This window comes from Oncorhynchus keta, chromosome 18 (genome assembly GCF_023373465.1).
Source record: "Oncorhynchus keta strain PuntledgeMale-10-30-2019 chromosome 18, Oket_V2, whole genome shotgun sequence".
Taxonomy (NCBI): domain Eukaryota; kingdom Metazoa; phylum Chordata; class Actinopteri; order Salmoniformes; family Salmonidae; genus Oncorhynchus; species Oncorhynchus keta.
Window position 1 is genome coordinate 44,069,026 of NC_068438.1, and position 25,738 is coordinate 44,094,763.

At 43.8% G+C, this 25,738-nt stretch overlaps 2 protein-coding genes and 1 long non-coding RNA gene across 3 annotated transcripts in view; 2 read left to right on the forward strand and 1 right to left on the reverse strand.

The window, feature by feature from the left end:
• The window catches only part of LOC118394464 (ventricular zone-expressed PH domain-containing protein-like), a 172,276-nt gene extending 169,413 nt beyond the window's left edge, over window positions 1-2,863 (forward strand). Inside the window, exon 17 of the mRNA XM_052468455.1 lies at window positions 19-2,863. The gene's annotated coding sequence lies outside the window, so the exon portion shown is untranslated. The remainder of the gene's footprint in view (window positions 1-18) is intronic.
• A 5,895-nt stretch (window positions 2,864-8,758) lies between these two features.
• Window positions 8,759-22,604, reverse strand: LOC118397588 (cyclin-L1-like). Its single transcript, XM_035792516.1, has 11 exons — window positions 22,269-22,604; window positions 21,777-21,851; window positions 21,376-21,488; window positions 17,197-17,317; window positions 16,838-16,902; window positions 13,276-13,375; window positions 12,863-12,967; window positions 12,620-12,761; window positions 12,352-12,463; window positions 12,115-12,207; window positions 8,759-10,088 (listed from the first exon to the last, which is right to left on the reverse strand). Exons 1-11 carry the CDS (start codon window positions 22,506-22,508, stop codon window positions 9,617-9,619), a joined length of 1,638 nt encoding a protein of 545 aa, XP_035648409.1. The 5' UTR covers window positions 22,509-22,604; the 3' UTR covers window positions 8,759-9,616.
• Window positions 19,106-20,032, forward strand: LOC127908826 (uncharacterized). The gene is made up of 3 exons (XR_008068590.1): window positions 19,106-19,300; window positions 19,344-19,512; window positions 19,898-20,032. It is a non-coding gene; the product is annotated as an uncharacterized LOC127908826 (long non-coding RNA).
• Window positions 22,605-25,738: the final 3,134 nt, after the last annotated feature.

A 25,738-nucleotide genomic window follows, 5' to 3' on the forward strand; every position in this document is an offset into this window, starting at 1 on the left:
CTGTGGTCAGTGTATTAGGTACGCACAGTGGTCAGTGTATTAGGTACGCACTGTGGTCAGTGTATTAGGTACGCACTGTGGTCAGTGTATTAGGTACACTCAGTGTATTAGGTACGCACAGTGGTCAGTGTATTAGGTACGCACTGTGGTCAGTGTATTAGGTACGCACTGTGGTCAGTGTATTAGGTACACTCAGAGTACACTCAGACCAGAGAAACCCTGTAATACTCTACACCCCCTCAGTGGTCATAGAGACCAGAGAAACCCTATAATACTCTACACCCCCTCAGTGGTTATAGAGACCAGAGAAACCCTGTAATACTCTACACCCCCTCAGTGGTCATAGAGACCAGAGAAACCCTGTAATACTCTACACCCCCTCAGTGGTCATAGAGACCAGAGTAATCCTGTAATACTCTACACCCTCTCAGTGGTCATAGAGACCAGAGTAATCCTGTAATACTCTACACCCCATCAGTGGTCATAGAGACCAGAGAAACCCTGTAATACTCTACACCCCCTCAGTAGGCATAGAGACCAGAGAAACCCTGTAATACTCTACACCCCCTCAGTGGTCATAGAGACCAGAGTAATCCTGTAATACTCTACACCCTCTCAGTGGTCATAGAGACCAGAATAATCCTGTAATACTCTACACCCCCTCAGTGGTCATAGAGACCAGAGAAACCCTGTAATACTCTACACCGCCTCAGTGGTCATAGAGACCAGAGTAATCCTGTAATACTCTACACCGCCTCAGTGGTTATAGAGACCAGAGAAACCCTGTAATACTCTACACCCCCTCAGTGGTCATAGAGACCAGAGAAACCCTGTAATACTCTACACCCCCTCAGTGGTCATAGAGACCAGAGTAATCCTGTAATACTCTACACCCCCTCAGTGGTCATAGAGACCAGAGTAATCCTGTAATACTCTACACCCCCTCCGTGGTCATAGAGACCAGAGTAATCCTGTAACACCCCCTCGAAGCAGAGACCTAGAGACAAACAAAGCATGGAGCCTGGACTAGCTGAAGCGTTAGTCAGCACTCTACCATTAGAGTGCTACCACTCTACCATTAGTTACCATGTGAGGTATGAATGTGTCAAGTAAGTGACTGTGTTTTAGCCCAGCTCCTGTGCCACGTCTAGATGTGTGTAAATAGTCTCTATTCAGGGCAGGTCTGTTTCCTGTAGCCCTGTGGCTCTCTAGGTGAATGTTGGGTCTACATTGCCTGCTACACGGCCTGCTGCATGTCCTGCTCTGTAATGCTAAAGTAGTGTCAGCCATAACAGCAGAACAGAGTGCCGGGCCGGGATTTCTCACAGCTCACAGATGTATGTTTCTCTAACGACCTCTTCTGGGACTGACCTGGCAGCCACCGCAGCCGACGTTTGCTTACAACAATTATTTACATCACACCTTTCTCCTCCTCAGCCCTTCTCCTCCTCCCTGACCCAATTACACAGCTCTGCTCAGGCCCCAGAATCTCACAGCCAATAGCACAGTCCACTAGTGATACTGGCAATACTTATTGTATTAAGTGCAGTACAGTTCAACATTCCTAATTCAATGAGCCTATGTTCTTTTGACTCGCTCCAGATATCCATTGTCTCACTCCTACACGCCGCTCGTCCCCAATGCCAGATATCAACATGCTTGTGTTCACCCATATTGCAGGGGTGGACTATGTATTCCCATACAGTATGTCCATATTCTAGCTGGATTTCGTTCCCTGCCATGCCAACCCATCGCGAAATCACGACACAGAAGTCTGTGCGTCAGCCACGACACTATGGTGCCATGGTGATGACGTCATCGTTTTACTACTGCGTCGATTTCTGAATGTTTGAAGACAATGTCTTGTAAATATTCTAGAACCAGTTATGTCAACACCTTTTCCTCTCCCGTCACTGCCATCTTGCCCTAGATCCAGAGCTTCTCGGGGTCTTTGAGCCAAAATGAGTCGTTGTGTTGTTGTGTTTCTTCATAGCTGAATGTATTTACAGGCAGCTGTGTAAATAGAGTTTCCTGTTATGGGGGCATTAAGACGATACATACGGTATGTGTATATTAGTGTTGTCTCTCTAAGTCTTTCTGTGACAATGAAAAATGTTCTTCTACTGTTCTAGACTACACCAATAATCACAGATTTTGTATTTTTGAACTGAATTTACAAAAAGTATTCATGTTTTTGAATGTACGGTATAACTGATTTTCAGTATAGAGAAAATTGTAGATGACATGATTAACAAACTTCTATTCTGTTTTTTTAATGTTAGATTGTATTAATAACCACTTGGTTTTCATTTTGAGGACTATTTATTTTTCCTGTATTCTGAAATCATGCCTGAAAAAACAGCTGATGCTTAATGCTTAGTGAAATAGATTTTCTATGCATCACTTTAATATCGTATGTTCTTGTTTTTCTGTGCAACAATATCACTGTAAAGACAAATGAATGGTGTTGCTTCTTTATGATAGAATAATATTAAGACGTCTTACATTTCTGCCTGTTGCATGTCTGACTCTGCCCTGTGTTTCTGCCTTCATGCCTCAGTTACATGTCTGACTCTGCCCTGTGTTTCTGCCTTCATGCCTCAGTGACATTTCTGACTCTGCCCTGTGTTTCTGCCTTCATGCCTCAGTTACATGTCTGACTCTGCCCTGTGTTTCTGCCTTCCTGCCTCAGTTACATGTCTGACTCTGCCCTGTGTTTCTGCCTTCATGCCTCAGTTACATGTCTGAATCTGCCCTGTGTTTCTGCCTTCCTGCCTCAGTTACATGTCTGAATCTGCCCTGTGTTCTCGCTCTAAGGATTATTGAATATCATCAATAAAATGAAGAGGTTTATCATTCAAAATCACACAGCTTCACAGTTTCACTGTTACATGTTGCCCTGTGTTTCTGCCTTCATGCCTCACAGCACCCTGTGCTGATGTTACAAATCTGCCCTTGTTTTCTAAAACTGAATCTGATGGTAAATGTTACATGTCTGAAACTGCCCTGTGTCGTGGATTATATTATCAGGATATTCAAAATCAAAAGAGAAACCCAGAGATGGTAAATGACAGAAGTAGTGGTATATTACAGGATACAAAAGGAAACCCAGCTGCGAGCTGCCCAGTGACGCGAGCATACCAGACGGGCTAAATGCATTGTATACTCACTCTGAGGCAAGCAACACTGAAGCATACATGAGAGCACCAGCTGTTCCGAACGACAGTGTGATCATGCTCTCGTTAGCCGATGTGAGCAAGACCTTTAAAGAGGTCAACATTCTCAAAACCGCGGGGCCAGATGGATTACCAGGATGTGTACTCAAAGTGTCTTCACTGACATTTACAAACTGTCTCTGACCGAGTCTGTTGGTAACCTGCCTAAATGAGTGCCCGTAGCACTCATGTTGGTAGCCATGAAGTGCTTTGAAAGGCTGGTCATGGCTGACATCAACATCATCATGCCGGAAACACGAGACGCACCCCAATTTGCATACCACCCCAACAGATCCACAGATGAGGCAATCTCAATCGCACTCCACACTGCCATTTCCCACCTGGACAAAAGGAACACCTATGTGAGAATGCTGTTCATTGACTACAGCTCAGCGTTCAAACACCAAAGTGCCCACAAAGCTCATCACTAAACTGAGGACCCTGGGACTAACCACCTCCCTCTGCAACTAGATCCTGGACTTCCTGATGGTCCACCCCCAGGTGGTGAGGGTAGGCAACAACACATCTGCCACGCTGATCCTCAACACGTGGGCTCCTCAGAGGTGCGTGCTGAGTCCCCTCCTGTACTCCCTGTTCACGCACGACTGCATGGCCAAACATGACTCCAACACCATCATTAGTTGGTGTTGGAGTTGGCTGACGACACAACAGTGATCATCGGCAACGATGAGACAGCCTATAGGGAGGAGGTCAGAGACCTGGCAGTGTGGTGCCAGGACAACAACCTCTACCTCACTGTGAGCAAGACAAAAGAGCTGATCTTGGACTACAGGAAAAGGTGTGCCAAACAGGGCCCCATTAACATTGTGTGAGCGTACCAAGTAATTAGGCGTCACTCTAAAGCGGGAAGGTGGAATAAACGAGTCAGGAGTAGGTTTTGCTGATTGAACACGGTTCTCTATTGAGGGTATTTTGTCAACCAAAAACATTCTAACATAATCAATGAAAAATCTTCCAAGGAAAAAACACACATCTTCTTCTCCAGATGAAACAAGAACACAATAGGATAATCTTTAAACTACAACAAACATAAATCACGGGTTTGTCACCATCTTCGTGGTTCTTTCAGCACAGCTTCTCTCTCTCGGTGGCCATCTTCCAGAGATAGTTTTCTCCCTCTCTGCTGGTTCCATTCTCTCTTTTATAGGGGAAGGAGAGTATCTCATTAGTACAGTCAGCTGTGCTTAATTGACTCTGGTTACCTTGTCTCCCATGCTTTGTTGGGCTACTATCCATGAGCCCAGCCTGCCCTCTAGTGGTCCTTCCACAATTGATAGGGCTGTAGTGGAGCGCATCGAGATTTTGAAGTTCACCAACAAACTATCATGGTCCAAATACACCAACACAGTTTTGAAGAGGGCACAACAAAACTTTTTCCCCCTCAGGAGACTGAAAAGATTTGGCATGGGTCCCCATATCCTCAAAAAGTTCTACAGCTGCATCATCTAGAGCATCCTGACCGGTTGTATCACCACCTTGTAATGAAACTGCTCGGCATCCGACCACGAGACACTACAGAGGGTAATGCGTACGGCCCAGTACATCACTGGGGCCAAGCTTCCTGCCATCCAGGGCCTATATACTAGGCGGTGTCAGAGGAAGGCCCAAAGAATTGTCTTCATTCACCCAAGTCAACCAAGTCATAGACTGTTCTCTCTGCTACCGCACGGCAAGCGGTACCGGATCGCCAAGTCTCGAACCAAAAGGCTCCTTAAAAGCTTCTTCCACCAAGCCGTAAGAACAATGCTGAACAATTCATCAAATGGCCACTCGGATTATTCAACCCCTTTGTTTTTACACTGCTGCTCATCGCTGTTTATTAGCTATGCATAGTCCCTTTACAAATTACCTCGACTAACCTGTACCCCCACACATTGACTCGGTACCGGTACCCCCTGTATATAGCCTCGTTATTGTAATATTCTTGTGTTATTTTTCTTTTTTAGTTGATTTCCTAAACATTTCCTTAACTCTATTTCTTGAACTGCATTGTTGGTTAAGGACTTGTAAGTAAGCATTTCACGGTAAGGTCTACCTACACCTGTTGTATTCGGCGCATATTACAAATAAAATTAGATTTATCCCACCTGATTTGAGTTCTCACATGGCATCTGCAGTCTGTTTCTCACGCACGCACGCACGCACACACACACACACACACACATACACACACACACACACACACACACACAGAGGTTTCAGCTTCTGGAGATAATTTCATCCATTCGGTACATACACACACACAAGGTTTGAGTCGAGCTTCTGGGGACAATTTCAAGCATCCGTACATAAATTACAGCATGAAGAGGACAGGGTAGGACAGGCAGAGAACATCACAGAGATTCATGATTATAACCTTATTTAAAGATTCAGCACTGAATTTAACACTGAACAGACCAGACATTCACACACATACTCACACAGATTTTTTTTTTATGTGATTTTTCTGAACTTTCTGGAATACAAATGTATTCCCATTCAAAATCCTATTTTCCCTAACTCCTAACCCTAACTCCAAAACCCCTAAACTTAACCCTAAACCTCTAACCCTTAAGGATATGCTGGTGACTTGTCAGGACATTCTGGTCCTGATAATGCGGTAAACACATGCACACGCACACACACACACCAGATGCCAACCATGCCATGTGATGCATGTTAGTGATGCGTGCAGATTGCTTTGATTGCACAATGCAATGGTAATGAATTCCGTTTGTAGGTCCGTTCACCAGGTTTCAGAGAGTTTATATTGGCGGTAACTCAACTTTTACATGTTGAATTCATGGCGTCACCAAGCTGTCGAGTGTGTAGTAAGATTTTAATGAGCTGTTACCATGACAATGTATAATGTTTTAAAAAATGTGGCATACAGACTTCCTTATACAGCAGGGTTGTGTGTTAAACGTGTTAAACACTCCTTGTGCCAATAGATGTCATTACGCTCTCATTAGAGAAATCACAAGCATTTCTGCAGACTGGTTTATCATCTGCAGAAGGGGTTGGAAGGAGCTGTGTATTCAACAATGGGCCCATTTTAAAATGGACCATTCTGAATACAATTGAGGCTAATTATTCATAATATGAAGAGGGATTTCTCCAACCAACATTCAAAACTAGTTCTCCATTTATGGGAATACCAGTGAATCCTCAGTCTTTCTGAGTAGAGTAAGTCGGTGGAGGGTCGGAGAATTCCCCCACAGCAAATGTAGAGTCACCAAGACCTGTCACCCGGAGATGTCAGGGTCACCAAAACCTGTCACCCGGAGATGTCAGGGTCACCAAGACCTGTCACCCGGAGATGTCAGGGTCACCAAGACCTGTCACCCAGAGATGTCAGGGTCACCAAGACCTGTCACCCGGAGATGTCAGGGTCACCAAAACCTGTCACCCGGAGATGTCAGGGTCACCAAGACCTGTCACCCGGAGATGTCAGGGTCACCAAGACCTGTCACCCGGAGATGTCAGGGTCACCAAGACCTGTCACCCGGAGATGTCAGGGTCACCAAGACCTGTCACCCGGAGATGTCAGGGTCACCAAGACCTGTCACCCGGAGATGTCAGGGTCACCAAGACCTGTCACCCGGAGATGTCAGGGTCACCAAGACCTGTCACCCGGAGATGTCAGGGTCACCAAGACCTGTCACCCGGAGAGGTCAGGGTCACCAAGACCTGTCACCTGTTTCACAACGTGTTGCAGAGTTAGGTTCCTGATCACATACTGTAATATACTGCCAGAGGCATACAGCGCATTGAGTACCCTTCCAGTGGAAATTCAGGCATACATTAGGAATGTAGTTCGAGCTAACTTTCCTATACGTGTGTTTTCTTTCCTTAAACACTAACGCACGGTTGTTTAAAAAAAAGAGATTGCACAGACAAACATAGAAATGAACCACTGGGTAGTATACTGTTCACCAGTAGTCATAAGCTGAGACTATGGTGTCCAGTCAGGCCACCTGTTTAACATCCCATCCGAAAGACGGCACCGTACAAAGGGCAATGTCCCCACTCACTGCCCTGGGGCATTGGGATATATATATATATATTTTATACCAGAGGAAAGAGTGCCTCCTGCTGGCCATCCAACACCACTTCCATCAGAATCTGGTCTCCCATCCAGGGACTGACCAGAACCAACCCTGTTTAAGAGCTTCAGAGGCAAACCAGCAGTGTGATGCAGGGTGGTATACCGCCCTCTTGTGGCGAAACATAATACACGCTCATCAGAACACTTGACAAACAAACTACATTATACAATTCGTATTTTGTAACATGATAACATTGTTTAACAGGAAGTTCATGTTATCTACCCGTATCACTTACCTATACACTCTGCAGAGTAATAAGGCATAATATGCAGGTTTGGAATTACACAGCACTGGGGTATCACACTGGGTTTTAATATATCAATTCAATGAAAAGTATTTACCCGAGAGGAGCAATTACTTCCCATGTTAAAATGGTAGCAGTGTCTGATGATTAGCAGAACGATTATGTGATAACAGAGAACATTACCAGAATGTGAAGGGCAGCTTTTCACACTTGGATCATGAAGACAGCAGTCCCAGCTGCCAGTAGAGGAGGCCTGCTCGACTTAAAGAGATAGTTGTCATGCCAAGCTGAGGGCTGAGGACTTGGCCTGTGTTTAAACAGGCCCCATTTTGGCTGCATTCATACAAGCTGACCAATTTCTGATATTTTTCCACTAAATTGGGCTTTTGCCTAGGGATGCACGATATCGGAATCGATGTGCAAAACCAATGTCAAAGCTGACGTGCACACCTATATAAACGTACGTAGTAGTAATACCACGAAAAACACAGCGCTGCACAGAAAAACAGCAACAAGTAGGTGCTATTTTTCAGATGTTCTACCGGAGTTACACAGTATTGTTGAAACCCACATCTATGAGCATCTCTGCTATTAGCTTCAAGACTGACATTTGGACCAATGAGCATGCCTAGTCTGACAGCACAGTAGACTGACATTTGGACCAATGAGCATGCCTAGTCTGACAGCACAGTGGGTCAACAAGGATCTCGTATTGAGGAAAGCCGTATTGCTCAAGAATGTGCTGGTTCTCAAACCGCTGCTGCCATTGAAATGGCATTTGAGAACATGTTTGAAACTTGGAAACATGAACACGCTCCAATCGAACAACTGACTCAAGAAATGAGCTCAACAGCGTCTATAGTAGAAGTGATGCTGTCTGTCACGGCATTGAAACGCCTGCTCAACAAAACTGCCGACATACCGTACGGTTGAAACTCTATTAGAGGCTGTGAACAAGCGATTCGGTGGCATTCTCTCTGAACCTCTGTGTCGCCACCATGCTGGGTACAAGGACCGCTACCTTGATGCAGACAGGGTTTACATGAAACGCTACAAAGCTGGACAAGATGGAAATGGACAGTGCGCAACGAGGAAGAGGCCGCGGACGGACAGAGAGCTGAAACCTCACTGCTTGACATGTATGCTGAAAAACTCTGGTTGTGAATGAACAAAACAGCAAGTGAAAGAAATAGGTTTTGATCATGTTTTATTGGTAATGGGGACATGTAAATGTTAACAAAATAACATTTTACTCAGTGTTTCAACTATTTAACTGTACTAGAATGCATAAAAGGCCACAAAAATATATATATATATGGGAATTGGGTGTTTCGGCAAAGAAAATATTGGATATTGGTTAACGTACAAATATGTAGTTGAGTCATCCCTACTTTTGACCAATCAGAATGGCCAGAATGCCAATCACATCAGAGCTGATCTGATTGGTCAGAAGACCAATTAGAGGAAAAAGATCAGAATTGGGCTCCCTGTGTGAACACCACCTACAGCAGATTGCAGCTTTTCATGACCTGTAGTCCAGTGTTACAAAAGAGAAGTGGAGTCAAATTGTAATTCTTTTTTTTTTTAATTAAGTAAAAATCAGACATGAACACGTGCAGACTAAAAACCAGTGTAACAAATTCACCACAATCCTAAAAAGGTTCTGAAATCAAGAGTCTGCATTCAGCTGTAAAAAGATACAGCCTGTTTCTAGAGAAGCCCAGTAGTCCTTTGCAATCTGTACAGAACACTGCTTTAGATAAAACAAACAGAACCCGGTGGTCACTTCCTTCAGTCCACAAAGTCTTGAGGTCTTTCCTGAATTATTATTTTGTAGTACACGCATTCATGCCTTCTTCCACTGAAGAGTCGCTTTTATAAATCAAAGCGTTGTCACTAAATCAGCAGTTTTAACCATCTTTACACTGTAAATATGTCGTCTCCAAGTCCATCATTTACATGTGAATTAAAACAGGTTGAAAAGGAGGATTGTGGTAAAGCAGAACACAAAACTGCATTAAGGAGTGGAGGGGACTCCTGCCCCTGGTTCAGCGGCGATGACGTCCGTGCCCTGAGTGTCCACCACTGCTGCTGCTATGGCGTTTGGTCTTGTGGGTGCGCGCCCTTTCTCGTTCTCGGTCGTACGACCTGGACCGCTCCCTCCTGTCTCCACGGTGATGTCCTCCCCCAGCTCCACCTCTCTCGTGCTTGTGCTTCTTGGCCGAAGAGAGGTCCGACGTGCTGCGGTCTCTGTCCCGCTCCCTCCCCCTCTCCCGTTCCCTCTCTCCTTTGCTGGCAGAGCGCGACCTTGACCTCTTCCTCTTGTGAGCACCTCCGCCGCTGCTGCTATGACGACTCGATGGCTTGGGGTCGATGTTGCCATGGTGGCCGGGCTTTGGCTTGAGGTGTGGGAGGAGGAGGGGGGAGGACGGATGGCGTCGGGGTGAGGGGCTGCGGCTGTGAGACCGACTGCGAGAACGAGAACTGTAGGTCCCAGAACGACTTCGCCGGCTGTTGTAACTGGAGAGTAAAGAAAAGAGTTAAGACTCCAGTTGAATATTACTACATGAGTGTGACACCGGTTGTAAAATACCGTCTGTAAAGTACCGGTTGTAAAATACCGTCTGTAAAGTACCGCAGTAAAGTACCGGTTGTAAAATACCGTCTGTAAAGTACCGCAGTAAAGTACCGGTTGTAAAATACCGTCTGTAAAGTACCGCAGTAAAGTACCGGTTGTAAAATACTGTCTGTAAAGTACCGCAGTAAAGTACAGGTTGTAAAACACCGTATGTAAAGTACCGGTTGTAAAATACCGTCTGTAAAGTACCGGTTGTAAAATACCGTCTGTAAAATACAGTATGTAAAGTACCGGCTGTAAAGTACCGCAGTAAAATACCGGCAGTAAACTACCGTATGTAAAGTACCGCAGTAAAATACCGGCAGTAAAGTACCGCAGTAAAATACCGGCTGTAAAGTACCGGTTGTAAAGTACAGCAGTAAAATACTGTCTGTAAAGTACCGGTTGTAAAGTACCGGTTGTAAAGTACCGTCTGTAAAGTACCGGTTGTAAAGTACCGGTTGTAAAGTACCGTCTGTAAAGTACCGGCTGTAAAGTACCGTCTGTAAAGTACCGTCAGTAAAATACCGGCAGTAAAGTACCGCAGTAAAATACCGGCAGTAAAGTACCGCAGTAAAATACCGGCTGTAAAGTACCGGTTGTAAAGTACAGCAGTAAAGTACCGTCTGTAAAGTACCAGTTGTAAAGTACCGTCTGTAAAGTACCGCAGTAAAATACCGGCAGTAAAATACCGTCTGTAAAATACCGCAGTAAACTAGCGTCTGTAAAGTACCGGCTGTAAACTAGCGTCTGCAAAGTACCGGCTGTAAACTAGCGTCTGCAAAGTACCGGCTGTAAACTAGCGTCTGCAAAGTACCGCAGTAAACTAAAAGTACCGCAGTAAACTAGCGTCTGTAAAGTACCGCAGTAAAAGCGTCTGCAAAGTACCGCAGTAAACTAGCGTCTGCAAAGTACCGGCTGTAAACTAGCGTCTGCAAAGTACCGGCTGTAAACTAGCGTCTGCAAAGTACCGGCTGTAAACTAGCGTCTGCAAAGTACCGGCTGTAAACTAGCGTCTGCAAAGTACCGCAGTAAACTAGCGTCTGCAAAGTACCGGCTGTAAACTAGCGTCTGTAAAGTACCGGCTGTAAACTAGCGTCTGCAAAGTACCGGCTGTAAACTAGCGTCTGCAAAGTACCGGCTGTAAACTAGCGTCTGCAAAGTACCGCAGTAAACTAGCGTCTGCAAAGTACCGCAGTAAACTAGCGTCTGCAAAGTACCGCAGTAAACTAGCGTCTGCAAAGTACCGCAGTAAACTAGCGTCTGCAAAGTACCGCAGTAAACTAGCGTCTGCAAAGTACCGCAGTAAACTAGCGGCTGCAAAGTACCGCAGTAAACTAGCGGCTGCAAAGTACCGCAGTAAAATAGCGGCTGCAAAGTACCGCAGTAAAATAGCGGCTGCAAAGTACCTCAGTAAACTGGCTGTAAAGTACCTCAGTAAACTGGCTGTAAAGTACCTCAGTAAACTGGCTGTAAAGTACCTCAGTAAACTGGCTGTAAAGTACCTCAGTAAACTGGCTGTAAAGTACCTCAGTAAACTGGCTGTAAAGTACCTCAGTAAACTGGCTGTAAAGTACCTCAGTAAACTGGCTGTAAAGTACCTCAGTAAACTGGCTGTAAAGTACCTCAGTAAACTGGCTGTAAAGTACCTCAGTAAACTGGCTGTAAAGTACCTCAGTAAACTGGCTGTAAAGTACCTCAGTAAACTGGCTGTAAAGTACCTCAGTAAACTGGCTGTAAAGTACCTCAGTAAACTGGCTGTAAAGTACCTCAGTAAACTGGCTGTAAAGTACCTCAGTAAACTGGCTGTAAAGTACCTCAGTAAACTGGCTGTAAAGTACCGCAGTAAACTGGCTGTAAAGCACCGCAGTAAACTGGCTGTAAAGTACCGCAGTAAAGCAGACAATGAATGAAGTACTAAAGTCTTACTGTCTGCGTGGGGAGCGTGATCGCGAGCGAGTTCTGGAACGAGATCCACTCCTACTCCTGCTGTTTCTCCCAATTTTAGCCTCCTTCCTCAGCCTGACACAGAGAAAGAAAGGAGAGATGAAACATTCCATTTCCATTAGGGGTGTCTGTTTAAAATGGGAAAATAAAGCCCTTTCCCTCCAGAACGAAAGGCCCTGCTGTGTTGAGTAGTTAAAGAGCTGTGTGTGTGTCCCTCACCCGTTGTGTGGGCTCTTGGAGCCCTGGGCTCTGCTGTCTGGCTCTTTCTTTACAGGTTTGAGAGCCTGGGGGTTGGGCGATTTGTCCTCCACCTTCACTATGTTGGGAGAACCTGGGTAACACATAACATGTCTTTAGACTGGGTGGTCCCCGTTTAGAAATGGAATATTATTGTACTACTGTGTTACTTTTTATTTTATTTTAAGTACTTATCTATGATGACTTGACCACTTATTTAAACTGGACAGCTATGGTAAAGTAAACTCACAGGGTTTGGATCCGGGTGAGAAGCCTCCCAGGTTGGACAGAGCTGGGGTCCCATCAGGGTTCAGCCCTTTAGCCTTCAGCTTGGCCTCCTGCAGAGACATCTTCCTCTTCTCCACTTCCTTCTCCAGGTGGTCATAGTCCGGCTGGTCGAGAGAGAGTGTGACAGGGAGGGGTTAAGAAGGTACTGTGTGGTGGATTATGTTATACAGCAGGGTTGCTAGAAGGTTCAGGGGATGATATGTACCTTCTTCCTGGTGTACAGTTTGAGGGTGGTGATACAGATATCCTTGATCTCCTCCTCTGTGGCTCCAAACAGCAGGTACCAGTGAGGTCTGGACGGGAGAGGCATCTACAGACACACAGCACTTAGTTAATGATGGTAAACATTGGATTAGTAACGGAAAGGTTGCAAGATCGAATCCCTGAGCTGACAAGGTAAAAATCTGTTGTTCTGCCCCCCCCTGAACAAGGCAGTTAACCCACTGTTCCTAGGCCGTCATTTAAAATAAGAATTTGTTCTTAACTGACTTGCCTGGTTAAATCAAATTAAAATGGGATGGGTAGGGAACACTGGTTAAGAGACTCATCCTGTTACAGGAGAGATGATGGGGGAAAAGTGGAAGACTAGAGATGGGGAGAAGACCAATCCAACGGTACCTGCAGAGCTCTGGCAGCCAGGTAGATGCAGGCACAGGCGATAGTTTCAGCTTGGAACCTCACAAACACATTGGTCCTGAGGCTGTCATTCATGTAGTTCCTACAAGACACAAGCAACATACAGAAACATAGCACCATCTCCTCCCAAACAGCCCATTTCACAGTGGTCTGGGCAGTCATCAGCTGGTTCTCGAGAGCTACAGGGGTGCAAGTTTGTTCCAGCTTGACCATTAAATACTTGAACCGTGTGTTAGTGCTCAGGTGAAACAAAAGACTGCAAACTGCAGCTCTAGAGGACCACAGTTGGTGACCACGCCAATAAAATACAGATTTGTCTGACATAGCAACAGGCTAATGGTATGGAGACTAGTTTATCTTTGTCCTGCTACCTCTCTCTCTCTCTCTCTCAGGTGCATCCATGTTGGTGTTGAGCTGGACATGCAGCGTCACAGATGAAAGCTTGTACACAGGACAGTGCAGACGGGGCTAGAGCCCACAGCTCCTTACCGTAACAATAGGACGTCCAAAAGAAATGAAAACCACTCAAGTTAGGACACCTATTTCATGCGTCCTACTATTCAAATGTCTTTGGAAAGTGCACATGCAAACTGAAGGTGAATGCAGAGCAGACCGAGGTGGAGGTGATCAGAGATATGATGCAGCCCTTTAGTAGGTCACAGCCATAGAGGCAACAACTCATCTCTTGGCTGAGAGGAGAGATGGAAGTTTCCCTTAACCACAGCTCAAGGATGAGATTGGACAGGTCAGACTAGAGCTGTGGGATGGGATGGCATGCTGCACTCTAGATATAATCTCTAAGTAGCTTTCAACTTGAACTCCCATCAAAAGGCCTCTACACAATGCTGTTATGTCGAGTAACAGGGTAGTAGTTGGAGTTTCAGTGACCCTGATAAAGCTATAGCTCAGGCAAGACATGGAAACATCTCACTGACAGACAATGGACATTTCTGATCGATGGTTTTGCCATCTAGCGAGCAGTCAGACAGACAAACTGAAACAGAAAGATGAGGGGGGTGTGTGTGTGACAGAACACTGCTGGTAGAACCCCTACCCACTCAAAATGTGTTCCCCGCAGGATTTAACTTCTTATGGCTGCAGGGGCAGTATTGATTAGCTTGGATGAAAGGTGCCCAGAGTAAACGGCCAGCTCCTCAGTCCCAGTTGCTAATATATGCATATTACTATTGGATAGAAAACACTCAGAAGTTTCTAAAACTGTTTGAATGATGTATGTGAGTATAACAGAAATCCAAACAAGGAAGTGGGAAATCTGAGGTCGGCCAATTTTCAACCCAGCCCCTATTGAATACACAGTGGGATATTGGTTATGTTGCACTTCATAAGGCTTCCACTAGATGTCAACCGTCTTTAGAAACTTGAATGAGGCTTCTACTGTGAGGTGGGGACGGATGAGAGCTGTTTGAGTCAGTGGTCTGGCAGAGAGCCAGGTCCTGGTCATGAGCATTTCACATGATAGCGACCTGCGTTCCATGGCTTTTCTACACACAATGGAATTCTCCAGATGGAACATTATTGAAGATTTATGATTAAAAACGTCCTAAAGATTGATTCTATACTTGGTTTGAAATGTTTCTAGGACCTGTAATATAACTTTTGGAAGTTTTCTGATGTTCAGCTGGACGAGCGTTTGGATTTGTGTACTAAACGCCCCAAAAGTAGCTACTAAACTAACTAAATCAAACATTTAATGTGGAACTGGGATTCCTGGGAGTGCTTGAAGATCAAAGGTAAGTGGATATTTATAAAGTTATTTCTGATTTCTGTTGACTCGAACATGGCAGATCATTTATTTTTTCTTAGCGCCGTTCTCAGATTATTGCATGGTTTGCTTTTTCCGTAGTTTATTTGAAATCTGACACAGCGGTTGCAATTAAGGAGCGGTATATCTATATTTCCATTGACGTTTATAATGAGTATTTCTGTAAAATGACGTGGCTCTCTGCAATATCAGCGGATGTTTTTGGAACTAGTGAACAATGTATACTGAGATTTTTAAAAATATAAATATGAACTTTATCAAACAAAACATACATGTATTGTGTAACATGAAGTCCTATGAGTGTCATCTGATGAAGATCAAAGGTTAGTGATTAATTTTCTCTATTTGTGCTTTTTGTGACTCCTCTCTTTGGCTGGAAAAATGGCTGTGTTTCTCTGTGAGTTGGTGGTGACCTAACAATCGTTTGTGGTGCTTTCGCTGTAAAGCCTATTTGAAATCGGACACTGTGGTGGGATTAACAACAAGATTACCTTTAAAACGGTATAAGTTACATGTATGTTTGAGGAATTTTAATTTAGAGATTTTTGTTGTTTTGAATTTGGCGCCCTGCACTTTCACTGGTTGTTGTCATATCGATCCCGTTAACGAGATTGCAGCCCTAAGAAGTTAATGGAAGCTGGGGCTGATATGCAAAACCTATCTTTACCGAGAACAAAAAAAGAAACGCATTGAAATCTAAACTGGGCTTCTCTGAATAGTCTTGACTACATTTAGCCATTCCGAGCCAGTCCTGGAATGCGACTGGCATAGGGCAGCGCACAATTGGCCCAGCGTTGTCTGTGTCAAGGGAGTTTGGCCAGGGTATAATAATTTGTTCTTAACTGACTTGCCTAGTTAAATAAAAAATAAAAGTGGTCTGTCATACGATTTCAGATCAATTAAACATTATTCAGAAAACCAGCTCACACAGAGGTCCCCCAGAACAGGCTTCCCTAGACTTGCTGAGGGTTTGAACTTTGGACTGGTGGACTACTGATAGATTACTGCAAAAAGTGGCCATTGGATATTGATGGGTGGCGAGACAGGTCCTTGGAGACAAAGCCTGAGCAGGATCAGCCTGTAAGACATGTCTGGAGACCACGTCAGTTTGGGAAAATCAAATAGACAGTTCAACAGTACACTTTAACTACTGCATCAAAAAGGCATACCCAGAAAACGGTTGAGTCAAAAAAAAAATACTTCAGGATATGTTTACTTCAAATCTAGAGCAAGTAAACTAGAAAAAATATATAAGTAGAATGCAATAGTTATCTATATAGCTATCTAGAAAAAAATGTATACAACTTTAACCTAGGAAGCAAAACCCCCAAAATACAAATCCTTCTGGACACCCCCAAGAGAAAACAAGACGATGCTGGCAGTTGGGAAAGGCCCGCCCCCTTCAGTGAATCTCGGCAGAGAGCTCTCACTGGATTGGCTGTCTCCGAGAAGGGCAGCCAGCCAATGGGGGCGCTCCTGAGGTCATGTGGTTGGAGGAGCAGATTTCAGAGGTTCTTTATGAGACTTACCAGCATGGACTACCCTTTAATCAAAGAGTAGAGAGAAAGGACAAAGTTAAACTGAGTTCCCTGGGCACCAGAATCATAGACTAGAAATAGCCATGCATGGACAAGAGGATAACAAACAGGTCTCAATAAGACACTAATGAATCCATCAGAGAATAGAGGTTACAGAGGGTGATACAGCAGGTGTTTGTGACGTAGGGCACTGGGTTAGTTAGGGTACAGGCCATGTACTTACCAGGCGGTCTGGACCAGAGTCTGGTTCTTCTCACATTCCAGGACTTGCAGGTACATGACGATGATCTGGAAGAAGACCAGTTGACATTATGCAATAATCAACACGGTTTCACAATCACCAGGTGTGGGAGAATGCAAACCACCTGGCTGTACTGAGAAGAGAATGTTCTTAAACACCACAACTACAGCTGTCATGTGCGTCACACAAACTATCAAAGACGTAATTGTAGTAGTGTAGTCTAATAGGTTGGCCTTATGCTAGTGTTGAGATAAATGTAGCTGTGACTTGAGCAAGAATAGCACCGGCTGGGTCTACAGTTGCACTGTATGTGTATTCTGAGCGATGTAACTGGGACTCACCTTGTGCGGGTGCTTGACGTGTACACAGAAGCCCAGCTCCTTCAGGATTCTCCGTTCAGCTTTGATCACTTGGTTTTTGGTATTAATGTAGTTCTGATCAAGAATCAAAGAACTTGCACTCCTGCTTTATAAAAAGAATGAAAATAACCAAAAATGTTTCCCCCCCCTCAAAAACAGAAAGAAAGCACCCTTCTGCTTTCATTGACTGGTTCTCTTTCCCCCTTCAACCAACTAAAAGCAACAGGCCCAAATGTTTTTTTAGGGGGTTTGACTCCTGTGATTTCAGTGGAAGCTTTTGAGTTACACTGATCCATGTCTACCTCAAGTCACCATGCATCACAGCTTTCACAGAAATAAACATCACCAAACAAGAGGGTAAAAACCTGGACTACCTGTTCTGTTATTCCCCTTGTAATGGAATAACCTGGACTACCCGTTCTGTTCTTCCCCTTGTAATGGAATAACCTGGACTACCCGTTCTGTTATTCCCCTTGTAATGGAATAACCTGGACTACCCGTTCTGTTCTTCCCCTTGTAATGGAATAACCTGGACTACCCGTTCTGTTCTTCCCCTTGTAATGGAATAACCTGGACTACCCGTTCTGTTCTTCCCCTTGTAATGGAATAACCTGGACTACCCGTTCTGTTCTTCCCCTTGTAATGGAATAACCTGGACTACCCGTTCTGTTCTTCCCCTTGTAATGGAATAACCTGGACTACCCGTTCTGTTATTCCCCTTGTAATGGAATAACCTGGACTACCCGTTCTGTTCTTCCCCTTGTAATGGAATAACCTGGACTACCCGTTCTGTTCTTCCCCTTGTAATGGAATAACCTGGACTACCCGTTCTGTTCTTCCCTTGTAATGGAATAACCTGGACTACCCGTTCTGTTCTTCCCCTTGTAATGGAATAACCTGGACTACCCGTTCTGTTCTTCCCCTTGTAATGGAATAACCTGGACTACCCGTTCTGTTCTTCCCCTTGTAATGGAATAACCTGGACTACCCGTTCTGTTCTTCCCTTTGTAATGGAATAACCTGGACTACCCGTTCTGTTCTTCCCCTTGTAATGGAATAACCTGGACTACCCGTTCTGTTCTTCCCCTTGTAATGGAATAACCTGGACTACCCGTTCTGTTCTTCCCCTTGTAATGGAATAACCTGGACTACCCGTTCTGTTCTTCCCCTTGTAATGGAATAACCTGGACTACCCGTTCTGTTCTTCCCCTTGTAATGGAATAACCTGGACTACCCGTTCTGTTCTTCCCTTTGTAATGGAATAACCTGGACTACCCGTTCTGTTCTTCCCCTTGTAATGGAATAACCTGGACTACCCGTTCTGTTCTTCCCCTTGTAATGGAATAACCTGGACTTCCCGTTCTGTTCTTCCCCTTGTAATGGAATAACCTGGACTACCCGTTCTGTTCTTCCCTTTGTAATGGAATAACCTGGACTACCCGTTCTGTTCTTCCCCTTGTAATGGAATAACCTGGACTACCCGTTCTGTTCTTCCCTTTGTAATGGAATAACCTGGACAACCTGTTCTGTTATTCCCCTTGTACATTTTTACATTTACATTTAAGTCATTTAGCAGACGCTCTTATCCAGAGCGACTTACAATAACCTGGACTACCTGTTCTGTTATTCCCCTTGTAATGGAATAACCTGGACTACCCGTTCTGGTCTTCCCTTTGTAATGGAATAACCTGGACTTCCCTGACTTCAGTCGCATAGTCACCCAACTAAGAAGCCTTACAAGCAAAACATGCACTTTCACCATGTTATGGAAAGAAAATACGTCAGGTACGGCCTACATTACGATTTACTTACAAAACGAGTACTCAAACACACCATTTGTAAGAAAATGGACTAATAGATTTTGGTCATCACCGCCTATAGACTCATATTGTGTGTAAAAACAGATCCCTTCAAAACAGGCAGATCAGTCTACAGGAGATTAAGGACACCACATCAGAAATGCAAGAGGTAGCATTTTTATATGGTCCTCTGGTGACATGGTAGCAACGTGACCGTACCCATCTAGTCCTCTGATATAACATGGTACCAACATGACCGTACCCATCTAGTCCTCTGATATAACATGGTACCAACGTGACCGTACCCATCTAGTCCTCTGATATGACAAGGTACCAACATGACCGTACCCATCTAGTCCTCTGATATGACAAGGTACCAACATGACCGTACCCATCTAGTCCTCTGATATAACATGGTACCAACGTGACCGTACCCATCTGGTCCTGATATGACATGGTAGCAACATGCCGTACCCATCTAGTCCTCTGATATGACATGGTAGCAACATGACCGTACCCATCTAGTCCTCTGATATGACATGGTAGCAACATGAACGTACCCATCTAGTCCTCTGATATGACATGGTAGCAACATGACCGTACCCATCTAGTCCTCTGATATGACATGGTAGCAACATGACCGCACCCATCTAGTCCTCTGATATAACATGGTACCAACGTGACCGTACCCATCTAGTCCTCTGATATAACATGGTACCAACGTGACCGTACCCATCTAGTCCTCTGATATAACATGGTAGCAACATGAACGTACCCATCTAGTCCTCTGATATGACATGGTAGCAACATGACCGTACCCATCTAGTCCTCTGATATAACATGGTAGCAACATGACCATACCCATCTGGTCCTGATATGACAAGGTAGCAACATGACCGTACCCATCTAGTCCTCTGATATAACATGGTAGCAACATGACCATACCCATCTGGTCCTGATATGACAAGGTAGCAACATGACCGTACCCATCTAGTCCCCTGATATGACAAGGGGGTAACATGACTGTAGCTAATACTTCTGGACACTAGATGTGTCAGAATTAAAAACATTTTCTAACGGAACAGTTATCAGAACAAACATGACCAAAGTTGCTATTAAAACGTGCATGTCATGGCAGTCTACTTTGTCTTTACAAAAGCAAGTTTGTATTTACTCATTTCCTTACTTCAGTGTTAGTCTAGCCAGGATGAGATGAACAGTTCATGTTTCCAAGCTACTACACAAGCTGCAGTAAGGCAGCAGATGTAATGGGTTATATCTACTCCAAAGACTGACTGTTCAGTTTAGCATACAATGGTCAATTTCCAAGACAAAAACTGTTTCCTCCAAACAAACCTCTTAAAAAAATATATTTTTTTAAAGAGTCTGGAAAGCCCTGCGTATGTCCATCAATTACAGGTGATGTATTTTCATTCAAACTCAACTCACCCACCTCTTACATGCATTACATCCCCTCAATATTAATATTAAATCTAGATGCACTAACTAATGCATGTGAACAATTGTACAAATGTTCTAAGGGGGGAAATAAAAATAAAAGTGATATTTCTGTAAAAGCCGTGAATGCCATTTGGTGAATGAGGGAGGTTGCTCTGTAGTACGTACACACAGTATGTAGTGTTTGAGCTACGTTACCAGAGGGTCCACAAACACCAAAAGCTTAGACTGAGACAAAGGAGTCCAAGGCTCCCAGCCTAGGACCTGCGGCCAACCTGTCCTCCCCGATCCCAGTGCACCGCAGTGACTCACACCACGGGCGTCTCCCAGGGGAGGGGGTGACACCTCGCTCATGGTTGTCATGCCGACTGCTTCATCTCTACGTACCATTCCACATCACCCAGGCTTTGGTAAATGTAGCTGGTCGCTGTTAGTTGGTTGCAAGGGAAAAGAGAACCCAAGTTAATACCACAGCCTTAGAATTGGAACTGAACAGATTATTCTGGTCAAAGACACACTCGTCTAGCAGTGTGTCCTGTCTTCTGGTGCCTAGTAGTTCTCTCTCTTGGCAACCAACAGTTATTTAGGTTAGAGGTGCTAATTTATCACCTTTCACTGATCTACTTGTCTATGCATGTAGCTGTGAATATAATGTTGTAACTACCATTGATCAGAGATGAGGAAACTGAAACGTTTTAGAGTATGGTTTAGAGAGCATGGATCAACAAAGGGCTTTTTTTCCCACATTCATACATCAGAGCATCATACAAGATACTTAAAACATAGTTACTAATTAATATAATGCAAGATGAATATACTTGCATTTTTCACAAATGGTTAACATACAATTAAAAGAGATGTAAAACCGACATAAACAAAGGATAGTTTCTATATGGATGCTTACCTTTTGCCTCTATGACTCTGTTTTAAATGGTGAAAAACATTGATGACGTCTCTGAATCGTCGTGGCGCTTCCTCGATCTTGGAAGCCAAGTTGACACAGGCCATTGCAACAATCTGGGGACACAAGAATAAAGAGATTTACAGTATGTTGCAAGATGTGGTTAGCTAGCATTACTCTGAGGCGTTGCAACGACTACGTCACCTAAAGTGACAAGCTAGCTAGCTGCAATGACTATGAAATAGTTTCAAAACAGGCCTGGTTACGTGCCATAATCCAGCTACGCTACTGTACATTACAATATGGCCGCCAACGTAAACGTTTTCTACACACACGACCCGGTGCCGATGCTAAACTACCTAATGTTGTACTGCTAATTTGCCGAAAAAGACAACTTGACTTACCTCAAAACTGTGTTTGACAAATGATTTTGAGTAGAAAAAACGATGAAAAAGAACTTGACCCGTAGCCATTGCCACCTGTAAGGTAAAGAACAATAAATTAATACGACAGGTTTATGTCACGTTAAATGGAATTCATAGATATCCGCCATTTTGTTCTTGTCATCCCACGGCCGTTATCCCGCTGTAAGCGCAGCACACGTTTAAATCAACTACTTATTCAAATCAGTTAAATTTGTAACTGATAATTGCACTAAATAACACGGTTGTACACATGATTCGACAACAATGAACCAAATTAGTCTACCAGATTATGCTAATAAATAAGTTAACTAGCTTGCTGTGAGCGAACGTTAGCCTTGGGCATTTCCCGGCCTTGCTTGCTTGGCCTTATTTTGACGGGTTATATAAACAAAGATGCGATAAACAACAACCACTATGGTACTTATGTTTTTCATAAGATAACGATACTGGATGTTATTTTTGAATGTTTACCTGTGGCAAGCGTAGAAGAATACCAGCCGATTGAATTAGCTCGCAACCCAGGCTACGGAGGTCGGTCTCCGTGTGCAGGTCGAGGCCATCGAGCATAGACGGGGTTGGCTGAAGCCTTTCCTCTGGTATAAGAGAGTTGCTGATAGTGAGGACAACTTCAGAATAAACTCTGTCGCCGATAAGGATCCCATCACTATTCGTGGATGTGTTAGGGACAGCGGAGAGGGGACCAGCGGCCATCTTCGTCACAAATGAAAGCAGTAAACGACACAACAACGCGGCAGAGCTTCAACCACCGAGGAAAGGAAGGAGCGGAGCAAATCGATGACGTCAGCGCACGGTCGAACTACGAACAGTGTACATACGCGGGACTTTACGTGACAATAAGTAAATAGTTCCAAGCAATCATACATTTTCCTGAAGTGCCTTTACGGCTTTTTTTTGTTACACGATTGGTTATATAATTGTGAATACAGTTTGATGTATAATCCCATGGGAATGGGTGATGCAAGGGACAATTAGCAAGCTTTTGGGAACTGTCTGGAATTTCCCAATGACGATGATTCTGGGAACTCTTTCTTTGTATAGCGTTGGAACATATCCATCCGCAGTCATACACTGCAACGATGTTTCAAAAGGCAGCAGGTCTGAGACTTCCGTCCCCTTCCTTGCGTGATAGCAGTCAGACAGAACAGTGCTTCCGCTTAGCGCTCTCACCAGTGAATCCTGTGTGGTTCTTAGTAAATACACTGAGGTGGAACCACAAATTGAAACATCTTTGGTAGAACATTTAAGGTGCGGGTAGTCAGTTCTAGAGTCGTTCCATGTCATTTCAGCAAGCCATGACACCCACCATCTCAGATTGTTCTGAAATTGTTTATGTAGTTAGTAACATCTATTATTAGCATTCCTGAAACATGTAGTTGAAATATACCTTTATCTCTGAACAATGAAGCTAATTGATAGCACCCAAATTGGCCATTTTAATTTATAGGATTCAGATCATATTCAATAAATATAGTACCTAACATCTGGTTTGGATCAAACTTCTTCCAACCAATGAGTAAGACATGAGGAATCCCCCCTCCCCCTATATTTCAAAAACTACCTACAGACCCCCATGCCAATCCAACCCCAACAACCAGTATCAGTTCTCTATGTTAGACAAGTAGTATGAAGTTAAGGCTTGGAGTATTGCTTCTCCATACTATGTAATGTATTCCCTGTGAATCTGGTGATGTTTTTCATCCCTGTTCAGAGAAATGAGTCACTGAAGTTGCTTATACATTTTGACCACTAGATACTGCTGTTCCTGATATATCCCCACACTTTTTAAAATCAATTTTTGCTGGTCTCGTGTTTATTAAATAGATCCCAATATTTCCTATGTCATTTTGGGTAGAAAACCAATAGATTTAGTACGTTGAAAATAAATGTTGTGATCATCCTCTCAAATCAAACCATTCCTCCATGAAATAAATACAGTGTTAGTGTATTTAGCTGACTGATTTGCAGTCCGCCGTGGTGCAGACACCATCTAAAGGGAAAAGTATAGAGTATACTATATCAGATCACAGCGTACATCCCTGCCCTCTCACATCTCTCTCTCCCTCACGTCTTTTTCTGTCACATCTCTTTCTCTCTCACCACTTTCTCTCTCTCACCACTTTCTCTCTCTCCCACATCTCTTTCTCTCTCACCACTTTCTCTCTCTCCCACATCTCTTTCTTTCTCTCTCCCTCTGACGTCTCTTTCTCTCTCCCCCTGATGTCTCTTTCTCTCTCACATCTTTCTCTCCCTCACATCTTTTTCTCACTCTCTCACCTCTCTCTCTCTCTCTCTCTTACACACACACACACACACACACACACACACACACACACACACACACACACACACACACACACACACACACACACACACACACACACACACACACACACACACACACACACACACACACACACACACAATAAGATTAGGTAGAGTAAACTCCATGCTGTTTTCCACTTTTCATTTCCTTGCCTTATTGTTGGTTGTGTGGAGTGTGAGTTGGCAACTTGGCTGTAATGCTGTGCGGGTGCGTAGGTGGGTAGACAAGTATCTTCCCAATCTGCCTCTGTACTGCTATCCATCTCCAGGAACATACAGGCTGAAATAAACAGATTATTCATTCAACAGATTGTCCTCATTGAACAGCTAAGTGGAGATAGAACGTTCTTCCATGCACATCCATTTAGCTGTCAGGGGTTGGCAGGTTCCTCACAGCTTCCATCAGAAGACGCACAAGGTGTTCTTTCTTCTCAGCCAGAAGCAGTTAGAGAGGTGTTGTTTGCACCTTCCATGGGAGATCTGTAATGTTGGTATTTAAACTGCGACCACAGCCGAAAGGAACAGAGCTGTCTGGGCATGTTTTAAAGTATATCTACTCCTATCAGTTTTCTAAGTTCTCCTGACGGTTTCCTCCTTACTTTTCTATCACCAAATGTCTCGTAGAATCTCAGGGGAAAAGAGAGAAAAAGTATAGATTCATTGGAGAAAATCCATAATCCTATGCAATGCCTTTGAGGTGTAGATGGTTACCATTTACTGATGGATGTGGTAGTTATTTAGGTATTCCCCTGACAGACCGACTGTTTACCTTTTCAGTTTATTTGTTCATTTATTTATGAGTGTTTTGTATAATCAGTTGAGAGCTGTAATCTACTATAGTACTAGAGGCCTGCCCTATATCATAGCCCTATATCTTAGCCCCATATCTTAACCCTATATCATAGCCCTATATCTCAACCCTATATCTTAGCCCCATATCTTAACCCTATATCATAGCCCCATATCTTAACCCTATATCATAGCCCCATATCTTAACCCTATATCATAGCCCCATATCTTAACCCTATATCATAGCCCTATATTTTAGCCCCATATCTTAACTCTATATCATAACCCTATATCATAGCCCTATATCTTAACCCTATATCTTAGCCCCATATCTTAACCCTATATCATAGCCCCATATCTTAACCCTATATCATAGCCCTATATTTTAGCCCCATATCTTAACTCTATATCATAACCCTATATCATAGCCCTATATCTTAGCCCCATATCTTAACCCTATATCATAGCTCTATATCTCAACCCTATATCTTAGCCCCATATCTTAACCCTATATCATAACCCTATATCTTAGCCCTATATCTTAGCCCCATATCTTAACTCTATATCATAACCCTATATCATAGCCCTATATCTTAACCCTATATCATAGCCCCATATCTTAACCCTATATCATAGCCCTATATTTTAGCCCTATATCTTAACCCTATATCATAACCCCATATCATAGCCCTATATCTTAGCCCTATATTTTAGCCCCATATCTTAACCCTATATTTTAGCCCTATATCATAACCCCATATCATAACCCTATATCTTAACCCTATATCTTAGCCCTATATTTTAGCCCT

What these genes read in the sequence shown, in the direction of transcription:
- LOC118397588 (XM_035792516.1), bottom strand. Translation starts at nt 22,508, where the DNA reads ATGGCCGCTGGTCCCCTCTCCGCTGTCCCTAACACATCCACGAATAGT. An exon ending in ACGTCAAGCACCCGCACAAG is followed by an intron (nt 16,903 to 17,196) that starts GTGAGTCCCAGT and finishes GTCTTCTTCCAG; the next exon opens with ATCATCGTCATGTACCTGCA. An exon ending in TCACGCTCCCCACGCAGACA is followed by an intron (nt 10,089 to 12,114) that starts GTAAGACTTTAG and finishes TTTACTCTCCAG; the next exon opens with TTACAACAGCCGGCGAAGTC.